The sequence below is a fragment of the Oppia nitens genome, unplaced genomic scaffold (genome assembly GCF_028296485.1).
Source record: "Oppia nitens isolate AA-2021 unplaced genomic scaffold, nextdenovo-longstitch-racon4-pilon3 scaffold1_pilon_pilon_pilon, whole genome shotgun sequence".
NCBI classification, from domain to species: Eukaryota; Metazoa; Arthropoda; class Arachnida; order Sarcoptiformes; family Oppiidae; genus Oppia; species Oppia nitens.
Genome location: NW_026533199.1, coordinates 12125653 through 12148680, shown reverse-complemented (window position 1 = coordinate 12148680; position 23028 = coordinate 12125653). Strand labels below are relative to the sequence as shown.

General features: G+C 22.8%; 4 protein-coding genes, 1 long non-coding RNA gene and 1 pseudogene across 9 annotated transcripts in view; 2 read left to right on the top strand and 4 right to left on the bottom strand.

The window, feature by feature from the left end:
- LOC128951533 (uncharacterized) overlaps positions 1–915 on the bottom strand; it is a 32223-nt gene extending 31308 nt beyond the window's left edge. Inside the window, exons 1-4 of the mRNA XM_054296780.1 lie at positions 672–915; positions 403–560; positions 227–298; positions 59–121 (exon numbers count right to left, since the gene is read on the bottom strand). Of these exons, the coding sequence (XP_054152755.1) occupies positions 59–121; positions 227–298; positions 403–560; positions 672–871 (493 nt within the window). The 5' untranslated portion in view covers positions 872–915. The remainder of the gene's footprint in view (positions 1–58; positions 122–226; positions 299–402; positions 561–671) is intronic.
- Positions 916–4201: 3286 nt separating this feature from the next.
- On the bottom strand, positions 4202–6192 carry LOC128951918 (protein DDB_G0276689-like). Of its 3 annotated transcripts, none has more exons than XM_054297223.1 (9): positions 6130–6192; positions 5802–6065; positions 5674–5699; positions 5515–5572; positions 5377–5420; positions 5182–5304; positions 5042–5097; positions 4789–4981; positions 4202–4726 (listed from the first exon to the last, which is right to left on the bottom strand). In XM_054297223.1, exons 2-9 carry the CDS (start codon positions 5993–5995, stop codon positions 4275–4277), a joined length of 1146 nt encoding a protein of 381 aa, XP_054153198.1. In that variant the 5' UTR covers positions 5996–6065; positions 6130–6192; the 3' UTR covers positions 4202–4274. The 3 variants fall into 3 exon arrangements, with proteins under 3 accessions (XP_054153198.1, XP_054153199.1, XP_054153197.1); XM_054297224.1 differs by having other exon boundaries at positions 4789–4972; XM_054297222.1 differs by having other exon boundaries at positions 4789–5097.
- Positions 6193–7319: 1127 nt separating this feature from the next.
- LOC128951917 (serpin B3-like) lies at positions 7320–9068 on the bottom strand. Of its 3 annotated transcripts, XM_054297220.1 has the most exons (5): positions 8734–9068; positions 8500–8646; positions 8094–8402; positions 7798–8010; positions 7320–7719 (listed from the first exon to the last, which is right to left on the bottom strand). In XM_054297220.1, the coding sequence occupies exons 1-5, from the start codon at positions 8927–8929 to the stop codon at positions 7382–7384; spliced, it is 1203 nt and encodes a 400-aa protein (XP_054153195.1). In that variant the 5' UTR covers positions 8930–9068; the 3' UTR covers positions 7320–7381. The 3 variants fall into 3 exon arrangements, with proteins under 3 accessions (XP_054153195.1, XP_054153194.1, XP_054153196.1); XM_054297219.1 differs by having other exon boundaries at positions 7320–8010; XM_054297221.1 differs by lacking the exon at positions 8734–9068 and having other exon boundaries at positions 7320–8010; positions 8514–8640.
- Positions 9069–9582: 514 nt separating this feature from the next.
- Positions 9583–12045, top strand: LOC128951532 (elastase-1-like). The gene is made up of 3 exons (XM_054296779.1): positions 9583–9613; positions 11065–11417; positions 11503–12045. Exons 1-3 carry the CDS (start codon positions 9583–9585, stop codon positions 12007–12009), a joined length of 891 nt encoding a protein of 296 aa, XP_054152754.1. The 3' UTR covers positions 12010–12045.
- Positions 12046–14782: 2737 nt separating this feature from the next.
- On the top strand, positions 14783–15969 carry LOC128951531 (serpin B3-like; annotated as a pseudogene).
- Positions 15970–18355: 2386 nt separating this feature from the next.
- Positions 18356–19888, bottom strand: LOC128951938 (uncharacterized). Its single transcript, XR_008484427.1, has 3 exons — positions 19751–19888; positions 18910–19230; positions 18356–18458 (listed from the first exon to the last, which is right to left on the bottom strand). It is a non-coding gene; the product is annotated as an uncharacterized LOC128951938 (long non-coding RNA).
- Between the last annotated feature and the right edge of the window lie 3140 nt (positions 19889–23028).

The window sequence follows — 23028 nt, the reverse complement described above, 5'->3', positions numbered from 1 at the left end:
TATTTTTTTTATATATAAATAATAAATAATAATAATAATAATAAACAATTAAATTTACTATTAGTTTGTATTGTGTAATCATCACCATGCTTATTTAATTCTATAGCTAATTGTAATTCATCTAGTTTAACAATAATAATAATAATAATAATAAAAAGTTAGTAGTAGTTAAAATAAATAAACTTGTTAAAAAAATAGTCTAAAAAATTATAAACTATAAACTTACCATGATTATATTTTTCAATTACATTTGATTGTTCACTTAAAGTAATTGCTTCACCAATTAGTTTTAGTTCATCTATTTTATTGATAAAACATAAAAATAAAAATTAAATTAAAAAATATTTTATTTTTAATGAAAAAAAACTAAACTACTAAAAAAAATATTGAAACCAGCATTACCATCATGGTTATTTAAATGTTGACGACTAAGTGCCATTGCCAAATGAAATTGTTGGTCATCCTTGTTCATCAATACTATCTCCTGGGGATCAGGTGGTGGCGGTTTAATTAATTTGGTTACGGTTTGCTTTAGTTTAGCTAATCTAGTTTGCGGTTTACTATAGATTCATTATAATAAATACAGTATAAGTAAAATATTTTTAAAAAAAATAATAATAATTTTTTATATTTATAGTTAAAAATACAACTATTTTTTTATACATTATTACCCATTGTTTTGCATTTGTTTTCTATGATGTTTCCATAATATCATCTCTCGTTGGACGTCCTGTTTGATCAGTTTTTTGGTAGTTTCGTCGTCCAACTCGTACTCAGAATATTCATTAACTTTTTGGCCAATTATTGTACGTATATGTTGTCTGAGAGCATCGTTATCTGTATCGGCGGCGCCCACACCTCCAGAAGCCATGTTTTTTTAAATATATATATATATATTATATTGTTGTTATTATTGTATAACTAAACAAAAATAATATTACAAAAAGTAATTATAAATATTTAAAAAAATATATATATATATAATTACATTATATTAGTTTAATACACATTATTTGTTAAATTTAAAAAAACATATTTTTTTAATTTAGTACTGTATTACACAATTTTGTTTGCATCAATATTAATTGATATGATATTTCAGTTAAAATAAATAAAAATAAATATTGAAATTTTATTTTTTCCCCGTCTAATGATTACTGATATATGATATACTGTACAACAATATCTGTATTTATCATACAATATACAGTATAACTCAAATAAAAATTTACTCTATATGTATGTTTAGATATGTCATAATAAATAGTTACATAATTTTTTTTGTATAGTACAGTAGGGCTTAAATATTTATATACAATTATTATTATTATTATTATTATTAGTTACACTATTTTTAATATATATATATTAATATATATCATAGAAGATATGATAACAAAAAATATATCAATGTTAGCTTCAAAAAAATAGACATAAATATATATATATATATATATATATATATATAAACAAACAAAAAAATGATAACAATTTTAATAACACATATAACTATATGTTATTATTTTTTAAAAAAAATAATACTAATATAAAACTTTTTTTTATAATGACTAACAAACTAATAACTAAATTTGAAAAAAATAAAACTTAATGTTTGAATACTAATATAAACTTCAAGTTATATTATTTAGTCAATTATTACACTATTTTTTATATTTAACATTTAATTTTATTTGCATATTATTATTGATAAATATAATGTTTTAGTTAAATATATTTACATTTATATGAATAACATTGTTGTCATTAGTTTTATTAGAGACAATTAATAATCAAAAATAAAACTTTCAAATAAAACAAAATTATAACAAAAAAGTAATTTTATGATAATTTATATTTTTGATAAAAAAATAATGTTCAATAATCTAAATTTATGTTGATTTAACAAATTTATTTAATCAACAATATTTTTTTATTAAATCAAAACAATTATTAGATATTTTGTAAAATCTTTATAAAAAAAATCTTAAATATCTTAAATTAGTTTAGTTTTTAAAAGTTTTAAAAGTATGATTAAACATTTAAGCCATATTTAGTTGAATAGTTTAATACACAATTTAATGTTATCATATTATTTGTTAAATTTAAAAAAAACATATTTTATTTATTTATAAGTTTTTATTTGCATCAATATTAGTTGATATTTAATATTACAGTAAAATAAATAAAAATAAATTTTATTATTTAAATTTTTTTTCTCCCTCTAATGATTACTAATATATTACTAATATATTATCATATAATATGATATACAGTATACATAAAATAAAAGTTTAATGTACAATATATGTAGGATATGTCATGATTATTAGTTAAATAATTTTTTTTTATAGTACAGTAGGGCTTAAATATTTATATACAATTATTATTATTAGTATTATTATTTAAAAAAATATATACCATAAAAGATATGATAACAAAAATATATATCAATGTTAGCTTCAAAGTAGACATAAATATATATATATATAAACAAAAAAATTTGATGACAATTTAATAATAATACTATAATATAATTAATATTACTTATAATACTTATAGTGCAATATGTAAAAAGTTTTTTAATACACAACATTACTAATATATTATAATAAATTTGTACAGTTTATACAGTATAATATAATTTTTGTTTTTAACTATTTAACTGTTAAGTGTTTTTTTCAAGTGTAAAAAAATTTAAATATTTTTTAAAGTGTTCAAAAAAATTTAAGTGTAATAATTTGTTAGTAAAAAATATTTTAATTTTAGTTTCTAAATATAATACTAATAATAATTACTATATGTATTTGAATTTATTATTATTATGTAATATGCATTTATTGAAAAATAAAAATTAATAAATATCGTAATTACATAATCATATATTACAGACTTATATATAAATTTATTGAATAATTTTTTTAAAATAAATATTTATGATTAACATTTAAGCAATACTTATTAAATAGTAATTTACATAATTACATAAATCTAAATTATTTTTTAATGTTAATAGTATCTAATATTTTTTTTAAAATGTTACAATATTTATCTGGATTACAATAATTTTATTATCATTATTATTATAATTAGTAATATTTTTATCATCATTACTATTATAAACACAATACTATCATTTAGAGTAGTATTATTGTTGCTGTTGTTATTAAATGCCAACATAAAAATTGTCTATAAATATAATTAGTAATTATTAATATAATAAAAAAAATAATAATAATTTCTAAATAATTAATTATTTAATTAATTAGAAATGATATCTACTTTGTAGGCTTTCCTCCATCTCATCCAATTTGCTTAACCTAATTGCCTATAGAAAATCTGGATCAATCATCATCATCACCATTACCATCATCATTACCTACATAAGCTACTGTTGTTGATTCAATATTATTATGATATTCAATAGGATTATTGCCGCAAACAGGTGCTGTTTTTGAGATAACTGTCCCCCATATTAGTAGCACTAGTAGTAATAATACTAATAAATGGTTGTATAACCATTGCCATTGATCGCTTAGGTATGAAACCACCATCACCACTGTCTAATATTTTTTTGTTGTTGGTGTTGTTGAGTAGGTTTGTGCTAAATTAATTGCTTAATAATAATATTTAAAAAAAATAAATAAATAATTATAAAACTTATTATAATAATATCAATTGCCAATTGATAACTACTGTTAGTTGTGTTGTTGTTGTTTGTTTTGTTTAGCTAACTGGTAGATACTGTACTTTATGGCAATATAACCTAGGTCAATTGATAATCATTTACAAACTTAATAAATAGCTTAAAATTTTATATTATTTTATATTACACAAAATATGTTTATATCAATCTTAAATATAGTAATAATATTTCCATATTATTTATGAAAATAAAACATTAATAAACATTTAAAAAAAAGTTATCTACATTAATATTTTTTGATAAACTAATTATTTATGATATTACACATAAAACTTTATCATATAGGTAAAAAACAATTTTATTTATAGTATAAAATTTTTAATCTTTTTTTTAAAAAAATAATTAATTATAATGCAATATAAATTATTATCAATTATTTATATTATACAAAATACAGTATAGTGTCAACATTGTATCCTAGAGTATAATTAGAGTAAAATTTTAGAAAATTAGAAAAATAAAAATAAAATCTTTTTTTATATTTACAATAAATGTCTGATAGTATATAATATATAAGTTTAAACTTTTTTTTTTTGAAATTTATAATTTATAATTATTGCCGGGGTTATTATTAAGCATCAGTATTAGTAGTATCATTATCATTATTATTATTATTATTATTATAATCATTTTTAATCATTAACATATCGATAGTTAGTTTATCCTGTTTTGATTGTTTCAATAGCTTCTCATATCTATCGGTTAGTTCAGCCATCAATTTAGTCCAAACACGCTTATCATTTGCATGACGTGTCTCTAATTTATTCAATTGTTTCAATAGTTTATTATTTTCCTGAAGTGTTTTCATAAATTTTTTATAATCAATATCAATACTATTGTTATTAATATTTTCTACGGCACTAATTTGTCTGGGTAATTTGTCTAATTTATTATTATTATCATTATCATCAACTAGGTTAGTTGATAAATTAATTTTGGGTAGTTTATTGCTAATATTTGTATTACTATTGTCAACAATATTATCATTTAATGTGGTATTGCTGTTAAGGTCAACATTGATGTCTATAAATATAAGTATTAATAATTAATATAATTAATTAATTAATTTAAAAATAATATCTAACTTTGTAGGCGTTCCTCTTCATCCAATTTGCTTAATCTAATTGCCTCTAGAAAATCTGGATCATCATCATCATCACCATTACCATCATCATCACCTACATAAGCTACTGCTGCTGATTCAATATTATTATGATATTCAATAGGATTATTGCCGCCACCAATACTTGTCGATGGTTGTTGTTGTTGCTGAGATAACTGTCCCATTTTAGTAGCAATAGCTGTAGTAATAATACTAATATATGGTTGTTGTAATACCTGTGCTAATAGTCGCTTAGGTTTGGCACCACCACTACCACCACCACCAACACTATCTAATATGTTTGAATAGGTTTGTGATAAAAATAATTGTTTAATAATAATATTTTTAAAAATTATAAAACTTATAATACATATACCAATTAAACTACTGTTAGTGTTGTTGTTGTTTTGTTTAGCAAACTGATAGCTACTTTCGGCAATAACTTCGGCCAATTGACAATCATTTACAAATTGAATATTATCATTATCATAATTAGTAGCTTAAAAACATTTTTAAAAAAAAATAAATAAATAAATTTTTAATAAATATAATATTAATTAAAATTAGATACTTGTTGTCATTGTTGTTGAACAGTTAGATTCAGTGTCAGGTTCTCTTAAGATTGTTTAGTAAATTATAAAAAAAAATAATTAAAATTATAAACATATAATTATATATATATAAATATTTTTTATATAATTTTATTTACATTATTATTTTGTCAATTTCGGCATCAATTAGTTGATCTATAATATAGTTATTGGACTCTATTGAAAAAAATTTCAAACAACAAAAAATTAATTATATAATTATCTACAAAATTAATAAGCAATTAATTTTAGACATATTTTTTAAAAAAAATATTTACTTTTCATAGGTCTAGTCAACAATTTTCTAGAATTTCAACAACAACAAAAATTAATAATAATAATATTTAAAACTAAATGTAAAATTTAATTTTCAAAAAAAATAAAATAATTAATTAATAATTAGTACCCAGTGTTTGGTTTTCTATGTTGTTTCCATAATATCATCTCTCGTTGGACGTCCTGTTTGATTAGGTTTTTATTAGTTTCGTCGTCTAACTCTAACTGAGAATATTCATCAACTTTTTGGGCAATTATCGCACGTATATGTTGTCTGAGAGCATCGGTATCTGAATCGACAACAACCACACCTCCAGAAGCCATGTTTTATATTATTATTATTATTATTGTTGTTGTAGTTTTTATTTTGATTGAAAATCTATATACTAAATAACTAGAAACATAATAATAATAATTATTATTATTTTATAAAATTAAATAATTTTTAATAATATTACCGTAATTATAATATAGTATGAAGTAATTAAAGTTATATAACTTTTCTCAAACATTTAATACACAATTTAATGTAATATAATAAAAAATAATATGTTAAATTTTTAAAACATTTTTTTAAAAATGATTTTTTTTATTGCTACAGTATTACATCAATTAGTATTTTTGCATCAATACTAATTGATATAATATCTCAATATAAATAAACATTGAAATTTATTTTATTTATTTTTTTCGTCTAATGATTACTGATATCATATTATTTTATTATCTATATATATATATATATATATATATATATATATATATATTTAATAAAATTAAACTGTTATAAGTGTAGTCGGATTTATCATATTTATTAAGTTTTTATTTTATTTTATTTTTTGAAGTACATGTTTATTATGATTATACAACATTGAATATTATGGTTATCATTGAAAATATTTATAAAAAATAATACTGTTAGCTTCAAAGTACACATATACAAAACAATTGATAACATATAATACAGTATTTATTTATTACTTTGAATAATAACAAAAAAAAATTATATAATTACTAATTAACTTAAAAAAAATATTTCAATAATATGATATTAGGTTTTATATATATATATATAAAAAGAGTTATAATACAACTAAAATAGATTAGATAATATACTATTAAAATAGTATTAATTAAAAATATTTTTTTAACATATTTATTTTGAATAATAAGAAATTTTTTATTTATTATAACTATTAGCAAACTTATGTTATAGATAAACAAAAATAAATGTTTCACAAATGTTAAACATTTTAATAAATAAATAAATAAAATTGATAATTTATAATTAATAGTATTTTTATGTATTTTAACTAAATTGTAAAACATTTTGTATAAGATAACTAAAAAAATATAATTATGTTTAATGTTTAATATAATTATGAATAGCAAGGTGTTGTTATCAGTTTTGATAAATTTTTAATAAAAATTAAAACTTTTAATATTAGTTATAATTTTTTGTTGTTGAAAATATTTATAAAAGTATTATCAAATAGTATTTGATAAAACTTTCATAAATATTTTCAACAACAAAAAATTATTTGACAAATACCATTGAAATATATATACTTTATATATAAATATAAAAAAAATCTAAAATAATAATTTCAAACAATCATAAAGTCTTTGATTTGTTGTTTTTATTGCAAGTTTTTTTTTAAAAAAAAGAAATACTAATTAATAAAATTTAAAAAAACAACAACAAATAATTTAAAGTTTATTGATTTGTCCGGAAAACAAAATCAAGCCATTAGTTGTATCCATAATATAGTAGAGGAACGGGTGGTCGACACGGAATTCAATGGGTGGATCGTCTGGCGGAGCGTTTTGATATTCCAATGAAAAACTTGAAACGGCCAGTGCTTCGGTCCCCTCTTCGTCAACCGATATATAAGTTTGGTGTCTGATTTGGGTAAAGGTTTGATCGCCACCACCTAATTGGGACAGTCGTGATAAATCGGCTCCAGTAGTCAATGCAATTGGTTTTGGATTTAAATCAGTAGTCAAATCGTACTCTTTTTTTGATATAAATTTCGGTAATAATAACTCTATATTTGTGTTAATCATTGATTTAAATGCTTTATCAAAGTTTGTGGCATTTATTTTAGACTTCAATGACGACAAACCGTTTCTATCATTTGGTAATACAATAACAAATGATATTTCGTTTCCCTTATACGGCAATTGAATGAGCCGTGCGTTTAGGTCATTGAAGCTCAGGTAACGGTAATAATTTGTAGCCGACATTAAGTCTACCGTCACTTTACTACAATCGGCGCCATTATTATAAAATGTAGATTTTTGTGTATTATGTCTATCAAAATCTTTATCCCAATTACCTAATTATTTATAATAATAATTACTAATAATTGACTTTAAAAGTATATATATTTTTTATATAAACTGCTAAAAACTATTATACCTTTAAAATATACGACATTTAATATTATAAGAGATGTCTGTTCATTGATTTTGTCAAATATTTTTTCTATTTTATTATTTGTCTGTTTGCGGATCCATTGATTAATTTTGTCAGTTTCTTCAACTGAATTATGTTTGAAGTCAGCCCTATCTACCTGTGCTCTAAAGGCCAGTTGTATTGCATCGACAAACTCTTGTTTAAGTACTTTACTATCATTTCGTACGACAAGATTTGCAATATCTAACTGATGTTTCACTTCTCTATCTCTTTCTTCTTGTGTTTCATTCAAATATTTTTTATAATCAATGCCTAAATAATAGACAATTAAATATTAGATTATTATTATATTAATTTTTTCATAAATATATATATATATATATATAAATAATATTTATATTTACTATACTTTTATTTTCATACAATCTATTAATAGTTTGAAATCCATTATTAATAGTTTGATCACTAATTGATTCATTTGTCTCATTGTTTTGATATCCAAGAAATATCTTCAAATTGTCGAGTGTTTTGCCGTTTGCGCCGTTCATTAGTATACCTAATATATATAAAAAAATATTAATATTTAAAATAATTAATTATTTTTTTAATAACAATATATAGATTATTAGATAACATAACAGACTTAATGCCGATATTATTGAAAACGAAGAGATAATGTCATTGTCGTCATCTTTGGCTAACATATTGTATATTCTGAATGAAAATTCATTGTTTGACTGAATCACCAAATTTTCGGTTAAATTATTCAACTGTTTGGTTGAATTACTGGCCATTAAACCGGTTAACAGTATCGACAATAATATTACTAAAACTATCATTTTATTGATAACAATAAGTCTACTAATTTAATGCTTTAATTTAATAATAAAATAACTTATTTATTATTATTTTTTAAATAATAATGATTTGATATGTTATTAAATGGTGACCATTTTCTAACTTTATTTAATCACTAATTATTATAAATATTTTAAAAAAATAACAAATATGTTGTAATAAAAATTATATAATATTCATATTTTTATAAGCATTTTAAAAAAAATAATTAAAAATATAAATTTAATATGTAATAACTTGTTTTTCAGAAATAAAAATTTAGATTATTATTATTATATGATTCATAAACATATTTTATATATAAATAATAAATTATTAAAATATAAAATAAAATTAAAATGAAAATGAGTGAAAATTAATTAATTAATATTTGAGAAACCAGTTATTTAAGTTATAATTTATTAATTTGATCGAAAATAAATTAAAAATTTTAAATCAATCACTGTATAAAACATTAATATTTAAATTATAACAATATTATTATATTTTATATTTCATAGTTTACTGTATATCAAAGTACTAAACAAATGTTCAAAATAATTAATTAAAATTATTATCAAAAATTTAAAAATTATGAAATATAAACATTTTTAAAAAATAATATTACAATTAATTATTAATTGACAATTTATTAATGATTTCAAATCTGTATTTTATACTCAAGTGTATTAAATTTAACAACAAAAACAAAATTGAAATAAAGTGTATAAATAGATGAGATTTTTTTGCTGATTTAAATTAACATTATATATATATATATATTTTGCACTAAAGTGGGGTTTAATTACAAAATATATACTCTCTCTCAAAACAAATTTTATCCAACCATTACCACTGGTCTATCGTTTTAATCATAATTAATGAACAATGAACTGAATTTATAATAAAAATAAATATATTTAAAACATAAATTTAAAACATTATTTTATAAAACAAAATAAACATTATTTTATAAAACAAAATAAACATTATTTTATAAAACAAAACAAATCGTAATATTAGCATAAATTTTTTGTTTAAATAAACATCATACTAGCCATATATATATACTGTATATATCAATATATATAAAATAATAATTTCAAACAAAACAAAGTTTATTTATTTGTTGTTTTATATAATAAAAATTTCATTAAAATAGTAGTTAAATTAATTAATTTAAAGTTTATTGATTTATCCGGAAAATAAAATCAAGCCATTAGTAGTATTCATAGTATAGTAGAGGAATATATTTTATATAAATTACTGAAAACTATTATACCTTTAAAATATATAGCATTTAATAATATAAGAGATATCTGTTCATTGATTTTGTTAAATATTTTTTCTATTGTTTGTCTGTTTTGCGGATCCATTGATTAATTTTATCAGTTTCTTCAACTGAATTATGTTTGAAGTCAGCCCTATCTACCTGTGCTCTAATAGCCAGTTATTTTGTGTCCACAAATTTTTGTGCTTAACTATCAAATATGAAAAACAACAAATTATATAATATTCATTTATGTATAATCATTAAAAAAATTATTTAAAAATATTAATTTAATTATTTGATAAAATTATGTAATAACTTGTTTTTCAGAAATATTAATTTATTATTAAATTATGATTCATAAACATATTTTTGTAAAAATTTTAGATTATTAAAATTAAAAAAACAAAACTAAGTGAAAGTTAATATATTTTCAAATAATAGGAAGTATATTTGACATATTTATTAATTCATATAATAAAGTACTAAACAAATGTTTATAGCTATTAATTAAAAATATTACTTCAAATAATAAAATTATTATTTTTAAATATGGAATATTAAAAATTTCTTACAAAAATAAAATATACAATTAATTATTTAATGACAATTAATTAATTCAAACAGGTATATTTTATTATACTTAAATATGTTAAATATAATAAAAAGCAGAATCTAATTAAATGGTATAAATAGATGAGATTTTTATTATTTAAAATAATTATATATATTAAATAAGAACTATAAACTTATTATATATATATAATATAGTAATTTAGATTTTAAAGATTTATTTTTAAAAATTTAATAGATTATTAAATAAAATGTATCATTATAATTTAATTATTTTATTGTTATCATTATCAGTTATACTTACTCGTTCGTTGTCGGAAAAATGTGGACAAAATAATAAAATAATTGTCTCTAAACGCGATGTTGCAGAAACCTCTGATATTACACGAATATTAGGTGGACAGCAATCCAATCGTGTGGATTGGCCGTGGATGACAAATTTACTGTATAAGGAGCCTAATGGTAAAAAGTATAGACATTATTGTGGCGGAAGTCTAATAAGTAATAAGTGGGTTTTAACGGCCGCACACTGTGTTGTTATAGCTAATACTACAATTGATGAAGTAACTGAAAATATGAAATTAGAATTTGGTCAAGAAAGTACAAGCAATCGCAAGTGGAAAAAAGTGGTTAGAAAAATAGCTAAGGTATATTTGTTTATATATAATCTATTATTTAATATTATCTTAAATTAAATTTCAAATAACCTTAATTATTTTATCCACATATCAGATAATTCATCATAGTCGTTTTAACGAAACACCAGCAATACATGACATAGCTTTAATAGAGTTATCTAAACCGTTAGATTTAATTAAAGATGAAGATTTTTTGCAGCCAATTTGTTTGCCAAAATCAAATAGGATAACAAACAAAACTACGTGTATAGCGATCGGTTGGGGTGTAACAAAGCCGAAGGGTCTCCGAATCTCCGAAACTTTACGAGAGGTGCGACTTCCGATAATTGCAGATAACGATTGTCAATCTCATTATTTTAAAGATTTTAATAAAGACCTTCAATTGTGTGCCGGCTATTCAAACGACAACAGTCGTACGACCGGTGAAGGTGACAGTGGCGGACCACTTAACTGTCAAATACCGATAATGAATAATTGGGTTATTGAAGGTATCACTTCAGTTAAAGGTAACGATACAAAATATGGTCCCCTTCCGACTAAGTTTACAAAAGTTTCCGGTTATTTAAAATGGATTCATAATATAACCAAAATTCCTATTTAGTCAGTCAATATTGATTTCAACTGTTGATTAATAATCCAGAAAATATTACTATAATAAATCAGTCAAATTATGTATATCTAAATTTATAAAAAAATTGCCTTAATGTTTAATTATTTCTAAATTTTTCAATATTCTAAATAAAAAAAATTGCATTTAATCTATGATATAAATTATTATTTAAATTATAATTATATAAATGTCAAAAATGTGACCTACGTGAGTCAATTGTGAGTCAACAGTACGGTCAACGACATATCCAAACTGATCATATGTGTTATTAGAGGACTGGGAGGTCAGGTATCGATGAAAGTTGTGGCCACATATTTTGCCGAACATTTAGTACAGATTTGGATGAAATTTCAGTTTAAAAAACAGCTAATACTCTACGATCCAACTGTCCATCGACTGGATCCGGAAGCTCAGATGAATAAGGAGTCGTCGGCACTCAACGATACACTGGTATGCGTTCATATCAATGGTGACAGCAATTGTTTGTGGTTTTCGGTTAGCACTTCTATGTACGGCTCCGATGAATACGTGGAATCCCTACGGCTGTTGACGGCATCGACACTTATGGATTATCGGTCAAGTTTTGAACAGTCGTATCGGACTGAATTGGATATACCCTATGATGAACTAATATATAAAGCAGTCACACTTGATGAGTGTGCTCACGAACTTCACATACAAGCCCTGTCGCTAGCATTGCAACGGCCTATCTATTTGTATAGTGTTTCGTTTGGATCGCTAGTTGGACGTACCTATGATCGGACCTATGATCAGCTCCGGGAGTCCTATGAGTCGAAGTTTATTTACGATCATATGAGATTTTTGGCCGACGGTAATCGTGAGGATGAGATACCGGTGCTGTTGTATTATAACGGTTCGGATCGTTACAGTCCAGTACTGCCTAAGCGTTTGGGTGTGCGGCCATTGAGGCCGTACACAGAAATGATGAAACCCATATTCAACAGGAAAGGTATGTTTTAATGCAATTAATTTTTTAGATAAAAATAATATTAATTAATTTTTTTTCTCTATATATTTAATTGCTAATTACAGTTAAGTAGATAAGTGTCAACAGTTTACCGGATGTCGGCACCAGTTTTGTACCGTTTGTTTGGCCCAGTATTTCGATAGTCAAATAATTGTTGGTACAGTATATCATATCAAATGTTCTGACGACCAGTGCACCGGTAGTGGTTGTGGTGAGGCATCCTATGAATTGGTATGCAAACTGTTGAGCCGTAAATCGCTGGTCAGATATCATAAACTATTGCTGAAAAAAACTGTGGATGTTATGGACGATATGGTAATTACCATAAATTATAATAATATTAAATTTATCATGCTCATTTATATTTTGTATAATATAATTTTACTTAATATAATAGGCCTATTGTACCAAATGTAACGACTCGGTTGAGATTGTTAACAGTAGACACTATGGATATTGTCTGGATTGCGATTACGCGTTTTCCACGAGTTGTAATCGCAAATATCATGGCCAACAGCGCACGTGCACTGAGGCAATGGAAGATTAGATCAAACGCGCGGCCAAAAATCCCGAATCAGTTGACTATATTCGCACGCATTTCAAACAGTGTCCCAAATATCAGATATGGTGTGAGGTATGAGTTGTTGTTAACTATTTTTTTTGTAAATATTTATATAACTGTATAATAAAAAATATATTAAAATTATTATACAGTAATTGATTTATATATACAGTATTTATTTTTTTTAAATTTATTATAATTTAATTTATGTTTACTAGAAAATTGATGGTTGCAATCATATGCAATGTAAAATGTGCATGGTACATTTTTGTTGGCTATGTTTGGATGATATTACCGACAATAAGGAAATACAAATTGGACACTGGTCAGCTAAATGTAAACTATTTGATTATGATAATGTTGTTTGATAATAATTCTACTAGATTTTAATTATATTAATAAATAAATATTACTATTATTAAAAATAATAATTATTAATTTTTTTACTAGCAAAAATATCAATATTATATTATATTAATTATTTGATAAATAATTGAAAAAATCAATTACATACGATTCGCATTTCATAATTATCTAACATTTTATAATAAGATATTATATTATAAATAATTATGATATTTTAAATATTAATATACAATATAAAAATCTATAGTTTAAAATAAATTAGTAGCAATAAATAGTAAATTATTTAAAATTTATTTTATAAAATAATTAAATTTATGTATTCAATTAATTTTTATAACAACATATTTGTTTTTTTATATTTTAATAATTATTGGTAATTTTCACCATTTAATAATATATTAATTTATTAGTGCTTGAAAATAGTTATAATATAATTAAGTTAATGTATCATTAAATTAAAGCATAATTAGTAATCTTATTGTTACAAATAAAATGATAGTTTTAGTAATATTATTGTCGATACTGTTAACCGGTTTAATGGCCAGTAATTCAACCAAACAGTTGAATACTTTATCCGAAAATTTGGTGATTCAGTCAAACAATGAATTTTCATTCAAAATATACAATATGTTAGCCAAAGATGACGACAACGACATTATCTCTTCGTTTTCAATAATATCGGCATTAAGTCTGTTATGTTTACTAATACTCTATATATTGTTATTAAAAAAAATAATTAATTATTTTAAATATTAATATTTTTTTTTGATATATATTAGGTATACTAATGAACGGCGCAAACGGCAAAACACTCGACAATTTGAAGATATTTCTTGGATTTAAAAACAATGAGACAAATGAATCAATTAGTGATCAAAATATTAATAATGGATTTCAAACTATTAATAGATTGTATGAAAATAAAAGTATAGTAAATATACATATTATATATATATATATATATTTACTGTAAAATTAATATAATAATAAACTAATATTTAATTGTCTATTATTTAGGCATTGAATATAAAAACTATTTGAATGAAACACTAGAAGAAAGAGATAGAGAAGTGAAACATCAGTTAGATATTGCAAATCTTGTCGTACGAAATGATAGTAAAGTACTTAAACAAGAGTTTGTGGACGCAATACAACTGGCCTTTAGAGCACAGGTAGATAGGGCTGACTTCAAACATAATTCAATTGAAGAAACTGACAAAATTAATCAATGGATCCGCAAACAGACAAATAATAGAAAAAATATTTAACAAAATCAATGAACAGACATCTCTTATAATATTAAATGTCGTATATTTTAAAGGTATAATAGTTTTTAGCAGTTTATATAAATATATATATATTATTTTAAGTCAATTATTAGTAATTATTGTTATAAACAATTAGGTAATTGGGATAAAGATTTTGATAGACATAATACACAAAAATCTACATTTTATAATAATGGCGCCGATTGTAGTAAAGTGATGGTAGACTTAATGTCGGCTACAAATTATTACCGTTACCTGAGCTCCAATGACCTAAACTCACGGCTCATTCAATTGCCGTATAAGGGAAACGAAATATCATTTGTTATTGTATTACCAAATGATAGAAACGGTTTGTCGTCATTGAAGACTAAAATAAATGCCACAAACTTTGATAAAGCATTTAAATCAATGGTTAACACAAATATAGAGTTATTATTACCGAAATTTATATCAAAAAAAAAGAGTACGATTTGACTAATGATTTAAATCCAAAACCAATTGCATTGACTACTGGAGCCGATTTATCACGACTGTCCCAATTAGGTGGTGGCGATCAAACCTTTACCCAAATCAGACACCAAACTTATATATCGGTTGACGAAGAGGGGACCGAAGCACTGGCCGTTTCAAGTTTTTCATTGGAATATCAAAACGCTCCGCCGGACGATCCACCCATTGAATTCCGTGTCGACCACCCGTTCCTCTACTATATTATGGATACAACTAATGGCTTGATTTTGTTTTCCGGACAAATCAATAAACTTTAAATTATTTGATGTTTTATAAATTATTTTATTTAATTACTATTTTAAAGAAACTTTAATAAATAAAATAACAACAAAGTAGACTTTGTTTTGTTTGAAATTATCATTTTTTTTGTTTTTTAAATATATATTGTCATAATAATGTCTATTATTTTTTTTTTAAAAAATTTGCATAAAACTACAAATAAAAGACTTTATATTTGTTTTATATACTATATATATATATATATATATATACAGTTACAGTTATGAAAGCGACTGTACTATATATTTATAATAATGACTAGTGTATTGATTAATAATTTTTTATACTCTATTAAATAGTTGTTATAATAGTTGCTAAAAAAAGTGAAATAGTTGTTAAAATAGTTATTTAAACTGTATTAAATAGTTGAATATAGTTGCCAAAAAAGCCAAATAGTTATTGAAATAGTTATTTATTTTCTTATAAATATTTGCAACTTATATATAATTCACTTGTTTTCAGCATATTTACAAAAATGATTTATATAAATAAACTAATTATTTCTATTGTTAAAAATGTAATATGAGTTGATAACAGTTTACATATTTTATATAATTTATATAACTATTACTTTTTGTTTTTACATATAATTGTGCAATATTTTACAATTTAATGCTTATATTTTTCAAAATCAATGAAATAATTATTTAAGTTTTTATAGTTTCTAATCCAACAAATAGTTATTTATAGTTATAATAAAATTTCGGAAATAGCGTCCACTGGTCAACTTCGGTGGACATACTAAGTTCCAGTTATAAGCGTTGAACCGACAAAATAATTTTTTTAGTTGGAAATCAAGACACTAATAATGACTATTATGTTTATATAAAAAAAATTATGCTAATATTTTAAAAAAATTATGCGATTTGTTTTGTTTTATAAAATAATGTTTAATTTATTTTGTAAATATTTTTTTGTTATAAATTCTGTTCATTGATCATCAATTATGCTTAAAACGATAGACTAGTGGTATAATTAAATTTATATTTTTAATTAATTTTATAAAAATGCTTATAAATATATGAATATTATATAATTTTTATTACAACATATTTGTTGTTTTTTCATATATTAATAATTAGTAATTGAATAAAGTTAGAAAATGGTCACCATTTAATAATATATTAATTTATTATTACTTGAAAATTAAGTTATTTTATCATTAAATTAAAGCATAATTAGTAGACTTATTGTCAATAAAATGATAGTTTTAGTAATATTATTGTCGATACTGTTAACCGGTTTAATGGCCAGTAATTCAACCAAACAGTTGAATAATTTATCCGAAGAGATATAATTATTATTTTTTTGTAATTTATTAATTAAATATTGACTATTAGTTAAAATAATATTATGTGGTTTTTTAAAATTTCATAAAATTATTAAATGAATTGCTTTTAATAGAGTTTGTTTCAAAATATACATATATATATATAATTATAAAATAGTAAACATTAATTTTGTTGTAAATAAAGTATTTACCACATCATCCATAGCACCGACAGTTATCTTAAGCAATAGTAGACCAGCCAACAGTTCACTCCTATACATCTGTACCATTTCCTCCCGTTCCCCTGTTTCCAGTTGACAGTCATAGCCACTATGATATGGTTTCAAACAACTGGTACAAAATGCTAGTCAACATCGGGTACAGTTACCAATGGCCAGGTCGATTTCGGTCATTACCATTGCACCGCAATCAGTGTTGGGACAGTAATGATATTGATATTTATATTAAATATAAAGTTATAATTAAATAGTCAAATAATAATTATTTGATGATTAATTTAATATATTGATTGATAAAAATAATTGTCAAAAAAATCAATATGATTTCAATAGTTTTAAAAAAAATAATTAATATTATTTATGAAACTATGATTTAATTACATAATAGACATTTATTTGGAATTTTGTCTAAATTATTTAAATTAATATACAATATATTTAATTAATAAAATATTATAATTTAATAAATATTAGTTTTTTAGTTGTTTGTCATTGTTTAACATTAAGAAAGAAAGAGAGAGAGAGAGAGAGAGAGAGAGAGAAAGGGAGAGTGAGATGGTATGCATACCTCAATGGGTGTCTTACACTGAGGACAGGGACGGCTCACTTGACGGACAAGTTGTTCGGACTCCAGTTCCTCCGTGTCTTCCCTCCTGAAACTCGCGTTGTTGACGTTCTCGTTCAGCTGCCTGTGCGGTAATAATCGCCTGTTCCCTGAGCTCAGCCTCTTTCCTTAATTTTTTGGCATCGGCTCTACGTTTCTCTTCATCAACCCTTTCCTCATCGGCTATCCTCTGCTCTTCGATTATCACTTTCTGTTCTCTGATAGCCTTCTGTTCTTCTTTGATCCGATCCATCCATTAGTTGTCCTCCCGTTCCGCATTGGGCACAGTAACCGATGGCTAAGCCGATTTCGGTCACTACCATTGCACCATTGCATACCAACTCGACAGTAATGCTATTGATATTTACATTGATATGTTATAATCAATTAATAATCATTTGATGATTAATTTAATGATTTGATTGATAAAAATAAATGTTAAAAATCAATATTGTTAGAGGTTTTTAAAAAAATCATGTTACCGGTAAATGTTTATTTAAAATCTAATTTATTTTTCAAAAATTTTAGTATTTACTGGTAGTTATAATATTTTTATGAAAATACTGTACTGTTTAAAACAATTATTGAATTAATTATCAGATTTATATAGTAAGAGAGATATAATTAATATTTTTTTTGTAATTTATTAATATAAGTTAAAACAAAATATTATGTGGTTTTTTTTAAATTTCATAAAAATTATTAAATGAATTGCTTTTAATAGTTTAATTAGTTTCAAAAATATATATATAATTATAAAATAGTAAACATTTTGTTGTTGTTGTTATAAATAAAGTTTTTTTACCACATCATCCATAGCACCGACAGCTATCTTAAACAATAGTAGATCGTATCGGTCGTACAATTCCGGGCTCACAATATGTCTAACCAATTGTTGTCCGCTTCGGCTATGGCTCTGCTGAGCGCCTCTTCCTCTGCGTAACATTTCCTCAGCTAACTATACCATTTCCTCCCGTTCCTCGGTTTCCAGTTGACAGTCATAGCCACTATGATATGGTTTCAAACAACTGGTACAAAATGCCAGTCCACATCGGGTACAGTTACCAATGGCCAGATCCATTTCGGTCACTACCATTGAACCGCACTCAGTGTTGGGACAGTTATGCTATTTTTTTAGATTAATTATTAGAAAATATGATTTGATTAATATTAGATAATAAGTAACATTTTTTTAATAATTTTAGATTAAAAAATAAAATAATATAAACAAAATCACAATTAAAACTAGTAATAATTTATATAATTTATTGAAACTTGTAAATCAGTTGCATATTGATATTTATTGATTAATACATAATTTAAATAATAATAATCATTATTATTATGTGTTAATTTATTTTGAATTTTCATTGATATAAATAATAGTAAACAAAAAATCAGTTATACAATTATTTTTAAATTATGGATTAAATTATGAATATCAATATCAACTAAATAATTATATATATATATAATATCGATATTGACTACTAGTCTATGAAATATAGTAAATTAGTTTACAAAACTTAATAAAATTAATCTGATTTAATTTTGACACTTTTATACAACAAAAAAAAGATTTTTTTAAATAAAGTAAAAAATAATAATATTAATAAAAAACATTATTATTTGTATACAGTATTTACCACATCATCGATAGCATCGACTGTTGCCGACCTAAGCAACAGTTGGTTGTATCGGTCGTACGATTCCGGGTCTACTATACGGCTAACCAGCTGTTGTGTGTGTGGCCTCAGAGCGGCCTACAGTCGGCTGCCGGACAGTCAACCGATTCAATACGGATATATATATATATTTATAACAACTATATGAAACTATTGCATGCATAACACAAAAACAAACATATATTAACTATAGATTATGTATAATATATATATATATATATATATACAAAACGATTAATGTGTATAAAGCATGCAAAGCACTATAAGTCACGCCTCTATAGCACATAACCACATAAAAACATTGCGCACATTAGAGAATAAAGTCTTACATTGTGTGACATTAAAAAAAACCTATAACTACACATGTAATTTCAGTACTTTATGTATTTTATGATACAATGCGATCTAATACCTAAATATCATAGTAAATAAAAGTACCAAAATTGTTAATAACATGTATTTGTTGTCGTTCGCATAAATTTTGTAATAATGGTAATAACGCTTTTAAAAACTTATTAAAGAAAATACAATTAAATTTATAATAAAATCCTATGTATAACAATGTATTTTAATTGATATTTTTAAATACATGCGCTTAATGTTTTAAGTGTTTAAAGCTATGTAGGCGGGGCTTAAAGTGTTACACAGTTATTGTTAAATATTATGTTAGTTATTGTTATAAGTTTATAGATATATATATATATATAGAAAATAGTATGTATGTAATCTATGGTAAATATATATGCCTAGCGTTATGAATGTAGATATATAAAGTTTGTTGATATGTTAGACTAGAAATATAAATCGGATCAACTTTTTCTGAACCAAACCTAAATAATAATTATTAAAAGACATGATTACAAATCAATACGTATTTAAATAAATAACAATTAAAATGTTCAGTTTAATTGAAGTTTTAAAAACATAATTTTTGTATTATACATGTAAATACAACTTGTATTATATAAAAAATAAACAAAACCGAACCGAAACCGTTAAACAATACTTTTACAGTTTTCAGCTCTACTTATAATAAAACTTTATATAAACAATGATATCCTTAACTATTAAAATATTAGACATACATTAGAGTTAATAAATTTAACATAATTTTAAAAAATGTTTGACAAAAATTAATTAATAATTTATATAACAATATATCATTAATAATAGTATTAATAATCATAAAAATTTATTACATATATAAATGAACAAATAATAACATTTATAATTTTATAATTATTTATTCATAACATTAAGTAATATTAAACAAAATTTTCTATTAGTATTAGTTTTTTTAATAATAAATACAGATTTAGTAAAAAGTAGTTTTAGATTTTATTAAATTGTTAATAATATCTAATCACGAAATTTTCACAATACATACTATTATTACTTAAAAGCAAAGCTAATAAAAATACTAATAAATATATAAAAAGCTTTTATAAAAAACAAACAATATATATATGAATAAAAATATTATTAATACATTGAAAAATATATACTGTATATTATATAATAATAACAATATTAACAATTAGTTTTTTTATTAATATACTTTTTTTGTAAATATGATATTGAAATAAATATATAATAGTTTGTTAATATATAAAATAGTTTAGATATATATATATATTGATAACAGTGTAAGTATTGACTTAGTTAATGTCGGTTGTGCCACATCTATACTACTATATAATTTGTTCAATGTTTGTGCCATTTTCTGTCACGCAAACAATTACTTTTAATGTGTCGCGCGATTAAATAAAAAAATTAAATAAAATATACTTTTTATAATACACTGTATATTATATTATATATAGCGCGTGAAAGCATTGTTTAGTAAAGAGATAGATTGAGAGAGAGAGAGAGAGAGAGAGAGAGAGAGAGAGAGAGAGAGAGAGAGAGAGAGAGAGAGAGAGACACGTGTTAACTATTGATACACATTTTATTACATGGATCTAACTAGTATTTATATAATACAATAATAATAATACAAATAATACAATACTATACTATAATAATAATAAGAAATACAATATTAATAAGTTTTATGTATATTTTTTGAATAAACTATTCAAAAAATACCAGTTGAGAATGCTAGAAAGCATTTCCATACGAAATCCTAATCCGAATTAAAAATTAAATTAGAAACTAATGCTTTAGTATGACAAAATAAACACACTATAGTCAAGTGGGGTATCAAATGACTCTGTATGACTAAATAAATTCAACTATAGACATGTGGGGTATCAAATGATTCAGTATGAAAAAAATTAAATTCAACCATAGTCATGTGGGATATCAAATGATTCAGTATATGAAAATAAATTCAACTAGTCATGTAGGGTATCAAATGATTCAGTATGACAAAATAAATTCAACCATAGTCATGTGGGGTATCAAATGATTCAATATGACAAAATATATTCAACCATAATCATATGGGGTATCAAATGACAGTGACTAAATAAGCATTTAATTTTTAATACTTTTGCCGCCATTTTTCATAAAATTAATCCTGATTTAGTATACCTTATTTTTGATGCTCTATACAATTCTTAACTTTAAAATTTTTATCTAAATTTTTTTACTTTGACCGCCATTTTTTTCTATGTTCCCGAAGAGATATTAAAATTTTAATGCTACTTTCTTATGCTTGATTTTGATGCTTTATTCAAATCTATACTTTAAAATTTTTACCTAAAATTTTTTTGACTTTTGCCGCCATTTTCTCTATGTTCCCGAAGAGATATCAAAATTTTAATGTTGATCCCCTATACCTTATTTTTGATGCTTAATCCAAATCTGAAATCAAAATTTAAAAATTCAATCAAATGCGGACGGAAGGAAGGAAGGACATATAGAATTCAGATACGTACTCCTTTCAGGAGTTCGTGAAAATAGAAATATTATATTGTTTGTCTGTCTGTATATATATACAGTATATATGATATACTGGTATATCATAAAAACAACTATACATTTATGTGTTATAATTTAACTAAAACTAATGATATATCTGATAATTAATTCAATAATTGTTTTAAACTGTACAGTATTTTCATAAAAATATTATAACTACCACTTAATACTTTTTTTGAAAAATAAATTGCAATACTGTATAATTGCAATTTATTTAATTAAATTATAGTTTCATAAATAATATGAATTAGATTTTAGGTAATCATTTTAGTAGATTTTTTTTTTAAAAATCTATAGAAATCATATTGATTTTT